The 9,295-nt window shown below is 43.3% G+C and overlaps 1 protein-coding gene across 8 annotated transcripts in view; it reads right to left on the reverse strand.

Moving 5' to 3' along the window:
- LOC133487362 (membrane-associated guanylate kinase, WW and PDZ domain-containing protein 3-like) overlaps positions 1-6,200 on the reverse strand; it is a 143,276-nt gene extending 137,076 nt beyond the window's left edge. For 7 of the 8 annotated variants that reach the window (XM_061793832.1, XM_061793793.1, XM_061793839.1 and 4 more), the window contains exon 1: positions 5,003-6,200. In XM_061793832.1, the coding sequence (XP_061649816.1) occupies positions 5,003-5,309 (307 nt within the window). In that variant the 5' untranslated portion in view covers positions 5,310-6,200. The remainder of the gene's footprint in view (positions 1-5,002) is intronic. The other variant, XM_061793783.1, reaches the window with a different exon arrangement.
- Positions 6,201-9,295: the final 3,095 nt, after the last annotated feature.

The following is a 9,295-nucleotide window of genomic DNA, read 5'->3' on the forward strand; positions in this document are numbered from 1 at the left end:
AGAATACAATTATTTGTAAATCATGTTCAACCTATATTTAATATAATACACTACAAAGACAAGATATTTAATGTTCAAACTGATAAAATTTATTGTTTTTAGCAAATAATCATTAACTTGGAATTTTATGGCTGCAACACATTCCAAAAAAGCTGGGACAGGTGGCAAAAAAGACTAAGAAAGTTGAGGAATGCTCATCAAACACCTGTTTGGAACATCCCACAGGTGAACAGGCTAATTGGGAACAGGTGGGTGCCATGATTGGGTACAAAAGGAGCTTCCCTGAATTGGACTTCCCTAAGATGGACTGATGCAAAGTGGAAAAGTGTTCTGTGGTCCGACGAGTCCACTTTTCAAATTGTTTTTGGAAATTATGGACGTCGTGTCCTCCGGGCCAAAAATGAAAAGAACCATTCGGACTGTTATGTATGCAAAGTTCAAAATCCATCATCTGTGATGGTATGGGGCTGTGTTAGTGCCAATGGCATGGGTAATTTACACATCTGTGAAGGCACCATTAATGCTGAAAGGTACATGCAGGTTTTGGAGAAACATGCTGCCATCCAAGCAACGTCTTTTTCATGGACGCCCCTGCTTATTTCAGCAAGACAATGGCAAACCACATTCTGCACGTGTTACAACAGCCTGGCTTCGTAGTAAAAGAGTGCGGGTACTAGACTGGCCTGCCTGCAGTCCAGACCTGTCTCCCATTGGAAATGTGTGGCGGATTATGAAGCGTAAAATACGACAACGGAGACCCCGGACTGTTGAACATCTGAAGCTGTACATCAAACAAGAATGTGAAAGAATTCCACCTACAAAGCTTCAACAATTAGTGTCCTCAGTTCCCAAACGTTTATTGAATGTTGTTAAAAGGAAAGGTGATGTAACACAGTGGTAAACATGACCCTGTCCCAGCCTTTTTGGAACATGTTGCAGCCATAAAATTCTCAGTTAATTATTATTTACTAAAAACAACACAGTTTATCAGTTTGAACATTAAATATCTTGTCTTTGTAGTGCATTCAATTAAATATAGGTCAAACATGATTTGCAAATCATTGTATTCTATTTTTATTTATGTTTAACACAACGTCCAACTTCATTGGAATTGGGGTTGTAAATAAACTGTTTTGTTTAGTTTTCCTCAACAACTACAATGGGCATCAATTACTCACGGATTTTCACTATTCATGGTCGGGCCCCTATCCCCTGCAAATAAAAGGGGTGTACTGTATTACCACATTTTTCATCTTCATTTCAGAGCTTCGCTGAATTCAGCCTGCTTTGAGGGACGATCACCATCATATGCAAATGTGCCACTGCTTAACCTGCCCGCTCTATTGCTGGGTGTGCTAACATCTTCCATAACCATGATGACTAGGGGTGGAGCTTGGGGAGTCTAAAAATGTGAGTGAGAAGCACAGGTAAACCCTCATAAAGACAGAAGAGTACTATTTCTATGCAACACTTCTTTACCAACCGCTGAATTACAATACTTCTCAATTAGTGTAGCTGTTCTGTGTAATGCATTTGCCACACGCAGCGGACTCACCACCAAAAAAACAATTAAAAAAATTCAATCTTTTTGTTCGCATAATATGTCCCTTTTAAAACTAAAATGACTGGAACAAGCACTCCCGATTCTTTTTTTGTTGTTGTTAGCTTTGACCGAAAGATGATTCCAAAGACCATTGAGATTAGATGACTGCTATAACAGTAAATGTTAGCACAGTCCTTTTAGATAACCACAGCACCGCATCAGTTCTATTATAATGATTTATAGCAGCATAATCGCCCCCAGTTCTGGGATTAGTAATGCTCTGTGTCATATAGTATGTGCTTTTCATAAGTCTACAATCCTCTGTGTGCCTTGCTGCATCACTTTACTCAATATACAGTATCTTACAAGGGAATCATAGTGCAGCAGCAATGCTGTTTTAGTTATTGTCTCTGCTGGAGAACCCCTGGCCCAAAACCAAGACAACAGATTGGCTCACATCGTCGTGCCGTGACTGCACATCGAGAGGAAACTCGGTTCCATCAGTTGTCAAGATTACCTGCTCGCCTCTGGCCCCTATCCACATCTGCACCCATGTATTGAATAATAGCTCTTCATTTCTGTTACTTCTCTATTTCCTGCTTTAAAGTCTGCCAATCGGTTACACAAAAGAGCAAGCTCTCATACAGTCGCCTAGCTGCAGCTCATTGACAAGACTAGGAAAAAATAGAGAAAATATTCTTGCTTATGCACTTACTACTTTATTCCCTCGCAACCATTTCTCATTGGCTGGCTCAATATCTTTAAAAGACTGAAAATGTTTCAGTAAAAATTGCAACTCAATTTCATTTGGGCTTTGCACTACCTCAACTATCTGGTGTCGAATATCAATCCAAAACAACATTTGCTCAACTGTGACAACGATATGAAGCATTTAAATCTGTCTTGATAAAAATATCATGATTTTGGCACAAAATACATGGGAAACACTTTGCTTTGTTAGTAGCATTGTGGGAACTCCAATATTAATTGAAATAAATAAATAGACAAACTAACTGGAATAAGGAATTTGAAACTCCTGCAGTTAGAAGTTTAAGTTTAAAAACGACAGCTACTTCAACAAATATGAACTTGAGCAGAATACATAATTATGTTGCGCTTTAAAGTAGAAATGCAACAAATAAAAGTTATTGTTTCCATTGTTTGCAACAATAAAGCAATTCCCTCTCTATAAATTAATTGCATTTAATGTTAAACCACATGTATTTAAGACAGCTTAGTGGAAATGGTTTAATTTTCTTTAGAGACTAATGCTCAACCGTGTATACTAATGAGAGTTAAGAGGAGAAAATATGAAAAACGTTAAGAGGAAAAGGGGAAATACTCCACCAATCGCTATAAAGTGAAGACTATGACTTGAAAGAACAGAACCTGAGCAGAACCCCCCCCCCCCCAAAAAAAAAACATGAAATAAATATCTTTTTTTGTCAGATTACACTTTTCCCATACATGAGCAAAACATATGCAATTTATTTTGTCTCCCAACTTGACCATGTTTCCCATCTCCACCAGGGAGTTATCATTTGATCCTCCCATCAGCCACCTCATCCTGGCACTGGGCAGCCATAAATGATAGATGAGGCTTGAATTAATCATGAGAAAGGAGACAGAGATATAAACACACGGTAGGGCCCCACAGGGGAACAGAGAAGCCCATATGAACATGTCAAAGTGGAGTTATAGTGCTGATTAACCATCCCCTCTGAACACATCGTAAGAATACAAAATGGCTCGTGTTCTCCCTTAATAAATATTTCACAATCTATGACTTTGCATTCAAGTCGCTTGACACGGTAAAGACTACGCAGTGCTTAAAGTTAAAGCTTTGCACAAATGAAGCCATTCCACTCCAAAACCTTTTTACAAACTTTACAACAATCAAAAAGCTTGAAGTATGGTCACAATCCCCGACAATGTGCTCAATTGTCTCATTTATGATATTACGGGTTTTGTAGAAGTAATAGCTCATGTCAATCTCAATCATCTTGAGACAAATTGTATTGTGGCAGACTAACATACATTCAGTACAAGTGCATTGGGATGAAACCTGGCCATCCTCCTGGATGAGCCCTATGCAAACCACTATCAACAGGATACACAGACGCAAATACGCCAAACCATGTGACCACGATTGCACCCTGAGCCATGATGGAATGTCGGCTTGACAGGGTGGTTTAGATTTAGATTTTTCATGGTGTTACTACTCGGTCGCATACCACTGAGCGGACAAATCAGCAATCTACGCATTCCTGCAGTGTGTCAGCAGAGAGACACACAGCACCTATGGCCGTTTTGTAGTCGGAGAAAGTGTGGTAGCAGATGGTGGGAAAAAAAGCTTGTTACTTTTTCAGACACTATTGATACAACATATCAATCCGTATAAATACAACAGTCTCATAATTAATGCATGGAGTCATTTCATCAGTGTGTCTGTCTTATGTCTTCCTGCTAGATCTTGCCTTTTCTCTGTTGTGTGGTGCAGTGGAGCAAAGTTGACAAAGAAATGGCATAGTGAGCAGCACTGGGATGTGAAAGTTAATCAGTCAGTCAGTAAATGGGTGACTGCCAGTGTCAACTATATGCTTAACTTATTAATCATAATTACAAGGTCATATACAGTCAACTTATTAGTTTCTCAAGTTACAAGCACTTGCCTGGATTTTTATTTATTTTTTATTTTTTGCTTTGGGCTGCGTGCCAAAATCTGAGTTAAAAGTGAACTAAAGATACACCGACGTTAGAGTGAAGTGGGGAGGGAAAAAAGCAGAGAAGCAGTCACCAATTCAAATTCAGCCATTAATTGAATGGTACAAACAGTCAAACACACAAATACAAAATGAGAACACAACAGCAAAGAAATGCAGTAAGCCAAAACTTACATCAAGACACTCACACAAAGACTAATAAGCCACCATGTTCATGACTACATTCACTACTAGGCCATGCCCCTTAAAGGCACACATACAGTCGGTGCCTTTAAATGCCAGTTTATTATTAACTTCTTTACATTCTCTTATAACCCTAAAAACATAATTTTGGGGAGATTAATGGCATTTAAATTAATTTCACTGGAGAATATTGATTTAAAATATGAACAAATTGAGTTAAGAGCTACAATCACAAGTCAAGGTACTGTCCAAACCATGCTGCGTGACGAGCCCTGAATACTCTCAATAACAATGTCGGTGCCTGATGCGAAGAAGATTATAAATGAGTTCAGACAAGCGGATCTTGCAGTGCATCCAGATGCGGCCTCGCGCACGTGCACGCTCACACGCACACGTGTGCTTGGCGGCAGCGGACTGCAGCAAAAACTGAAAATATGGAAGTGACCTTTAGCTTCCAAACGCACATAGAAACATAAGAAGAAGCAGTCAGGCTCGCAGTATGAAGTGTACGTGCTGAGAGAGAAGGTGTGTGTTTGGGGGGGGGGTCACACACCTGCTTTGACCGTCTTCAGGCGGATGGGCTCTCGGAAGTGGCGGATAACAGCCAGAGTGTCCCGGTGGGTGAGTCCGCTCACCGGAGTGCCGTTGACCTCCAGCAGCACGTCGCCGTTGCCGGGGAGTCTCCCGGCGTGACAGACCATGGCCTCGGCTACTATGTGCCCGAGGAAGGGGAACTCCCCCTGCTCGGCGCCGCCTCGCAGCTCCACCGCCGTGACCAGGTCGCCGGATCCCCCCCAGGACACGGCGCACTCCTGGACTTTAGCGGACCAGTGCTTCTTCTTTTTGAGGGTCTTAGACATTGTTGGATGCTGTTTTTATTATGAGTATTTTGCAGTCCGAACACGATCGTCCTTGAAGGAGAGAGCGGCTGGTGGTGCTAAGACGCAGTGACGCACCGGGGAATCATTGCAGATTGTGCAAGTCAAGTGTCATATTCCACTCCGATGATCAGTGGTGGTCGGTTCCCCCTGGACGGTTACTCGCGCATCACCTCTCCGCACACTGGGATGCCAAGTCAAGCGGCTGCGCCTGCAGTGTCGCATAGAGACAGAAGGTGTCGGTGCTGTGGTGCTGGGGCGTCTCGACCCCACAGCCCTCTTTGCAACAGCGTGCACTCCTGAGACTTACGACGACAACGCCCCCCCCCCCCCCTTTTTTTTTTTTTTTTTTTTGCGGCTAATCTATAATCTAATCTCCAATCTATAAGAGCACAGAAGGGAGTTGGCAAGCACCCGAGTCTTCCTCGCGCCAAACGAGATGCTTTTTTTCCCCCCCCCCGAAAGATTCCAGAAATTGGCAGCCAAGTTGATTAAATTGCAGTCAAAACACTTTCGGCAAACGGATCCCCGGATCAGCTGTTTGTTTCCGAGCCTGATCCAAACAGACTGGCTGGGCAACTTTACGCAGCGCACCTGTCCTTGTGTGGCGCCCTCCTCCGCGGTGACATCAGCAAGACAGTCCTTGGAAACGGAAAAACATTCCTGTCCCTCCTCGCGGAATTGCGTTGTTTTCTCACACGGCGCTCTTTTGTGTTCTTCTTTTGAGCGCTAAGCGATTGCACGACTTCGCCACACGCACAGAATATTTTGCACTAAACAAAACACAAGCGGCGCCACGCACGAACCATGATCCGATTAGACTTCACTCCATAACTTTTTGTCCCTAGCTTGTTCCGTGTTGCTTTGTTGATTAAAAGCTCTTCAGTCCAATCATTAGCCAGGGGAGGGAGTTGATTCAACCAATGGCGAGTGTCAGAAGGCGGGACTTTAGTGATGACGTATTATCAGTTTGTTACTCCAGTGTGTACGAAACGTGTTTTTGTGTTTATATGGTCGGTCAGATAAGGTTCATACATAATTGTTGTGAGATTTGCAGCTTAGTTTTTATTTGATCCCTGACCATTTTGTTGTTGCAATTTACAACACTTTGGATTTAGGAATGGCCTTGTAGTAAAAATGTTTTTCCTGTGCGAGCCTGCTCTCTCGTGGTTACGAGGTGGAACTTCAACTCAAGTACTTCAGTGGCGAGAAGTAACGAAGTACAAGTACATACGTTCTGATTGAGGCCGATTCACATCCATTCAAAAGTATTTTTTTCCCTATGGCTTTTACCTCAATTTGATATGTTGATTGTTATTTTTTTGTAATTGCTTTATTGTCATATTATTTTTGTTATAGATAGATACTGTAATACAGGGCTGCCTGTCACTGCAAAATCTTGAGCAATCCCAAACTACAGTATTTACCTCATCACCTTTAACATGAGGCTGTGACATAGCAGTTTTTCAAAATAACTCCAATACATAAACAATATATAATTGCGTGATTGATTGTTTTTCATCTATCCATCCAAGGCACATATTTTTCAATTGAAAAATCTCACGGCACACCAACAAACAAAATTGTCACGAAAAGTGGATACATTAATTACTGTACGTATTTCCTGCCATCAAATAGAATAACATTTATTTGTTCTGTTTGTCACTATGCCTCACTAGCATTTTCTAGTAAATATTTTTTTGAGCATCCATCCATTTTCTGAGCCGCTTCTCCTCACTAGGGTCGCGGGCGTGCTGGAGCCTATCCCAGCTGTCATCGGGCAGGAGGCGGGGTACACCCTGAACTGGTTGCCAGCCAATCGCAGTTTTTTTGAGCAATTACATAACATTTTATAATTTCCCACGGCACACCTGAAGAGCGCTCACAGCACACTAATGGTTGAGAATCACTGCAATGGGTGAGGGTGGGAACGTAGATCGACCGGTAAAATGAGAGCTTCGCGTTTCGGCTTAGCTCATTTTTCACCACAACGGACCGATGCAAAGTCCGCATCACTGCAGATGCTGCACCGATCCGCCTGTCGATCTCCCGTTCCATCCTTCCTCCTCACTCGTCAACTTCCTCCCAGTCACGCCCTTCCAGGTCTCACTGTCATTGCCCACATGAGCATTGAAGTTCCCCAGCAGAACAATGGAGTCCCCAGGGGGAGCGCTCTCCAGCACACCCTCCAAGGAATGCAAGGTGGCAACAAGTATCCCTACACCTGCTCGGTGCCTCTCTCCGTGGGCAACTCCAGAGTGGAAAAGAGTCCAACCCCTCTCAAGAGGACTGGTCCCACAGCCCAAGCCGTGTGTGGAGGCGAGCCCGACTATATCTAGTTGGAACTTCTCAACTTCACACACCAACTCGAGCTCCTTCCCTGCCAGAGAGGTGACATTCCACGTCCCTAGAGCCAGCTTCTGTAGCCGGGGATCGGATCGCCTTTGGCCACCGACCAGTTCACACTGCACCCGACCACAAGTGGTGAGCCCATGGGAAGATGGACCCACTTTACCCTTTCGGGCTGTGGCCGGCTGGGCCCCATGGGTGGCTTCGAGCCCCACCTCCAGGCCTGGCTCCAGAAGGGGGCCTCAGTGACCCGTGTCCGGCCAAGGAAAACCTATTTCCATTTATTGTATGCATCATAGGGGTTTTTGCAGCGTTGTCTGGTCCCTCACCTAGGACGCCCCAGACAACTTAGCTCCTAGGATCATTGGGACACACAAACCCCTCCACCACGATAAGGTTGTTGTGAGGTTGTATTTTTTTTTTTACCTTTTTTGATAAATTAAAGGTAAAGAATTTCAAAGTGGCCCTTACATCCTTGGATTTTTCTGAATGCGGCCCTCGAACAAAAAAGTTTGGACACCGCTGCTTTAAAGCAACACCCAGTTGTTTGATCCCCTGTTTCAACCATCCATCCATTTTGTTTTTATACTGCTTGTCTTCATTAGAGTGATGGGTGAGCTGCAGCCTAACCCAGCTGATTTTGAGCGAGGCAGGGTACACCGGGACTTTGTCGGCAGCCAAAGGTAGGGCACATACAGACAAACAACCATTCACACATGTGGAAAACGTTTTCTTGCATGTTTTTGGAGGAAGCGACATAACCCACAGAAAACCCATACAGGCACAAGAAGAACACACAAACTTCGCACAGGAAGGCTGGAGCTGAAACCTCCCCAGAACCTCAGAACTGTGGGCCAGACGTGCTAACCGCTACGGCAACATGCTACCTCTCTGTTTTATGTCATTTCTAAATGAAACAACTGCCATGGGGGGGACTCCTGTTACAAGTCCTGTGCTTTATGCGAATCATTAGCACTGAATCATCTTTGTACTCAGCAGCCTTGCATATCTAACAATGATGGCAGCTAATATAGGACACCAGTCATTTCATCCTGCAAAGTTGTCTAAACTTCATGGTTTTATTTTGGGTTAAATTCATGTTAACTTCCCAGTCCTTTCGTCACCATGTGGGGCAACAATTTTGTCTAGCAACAAGTGACAAATGATTGACGTCATTTTCTGTTCAGGGTCACTGAAGTGCTGGAACATATCCTAAGAACACAAAAACAAAAACACAAATATTCAAATTCTTTGGATCTGTGTTGCTGAACTACTGCTGGTAACAGCGACTTATTAGGTGCCGTTTCCGTCGCTATATGTGCCCTGTGATTGACTGGCGACCAATCCAAGGTGCAGTCTGCCTTTTGTCCGAGGTCAAGTAGGTTAGGCTCCTAGCGACCCAGAACCGGATAAGCAGTATAGAAAAATTGATGGATGTATGCATAGGTGAACTGATTTTCATTGTTCCTGTGACAGTGACAATAAAGTTCTATTCTATTCTGTTTTAAACATTATAACATTACCTGAACTTTCTTGTACAGGACCTGTTTTATCAATCAAATCAAAATGATGTATTACTTGAAGAGAAGAGTCTGGTGATTAAGCACAATAGTCAAGTC

This window comes from Phyllopteryx taeniolatus, chromosome 1, assembly GCF_024500385.1.
Source record: "Phyllopteryx taeniolatus isolate TA_2022b chromosome 1, UOR_Ptae_1.2, whole genome shotgun sequence".
Classification (NCBI taxonomy): Eukaryota; Metazoa; Chordata; class Actinopteri; order Syngnathiformes; family Syngnathidae; genus Phyllopteryx; species Phyllopteryx taeniolatus.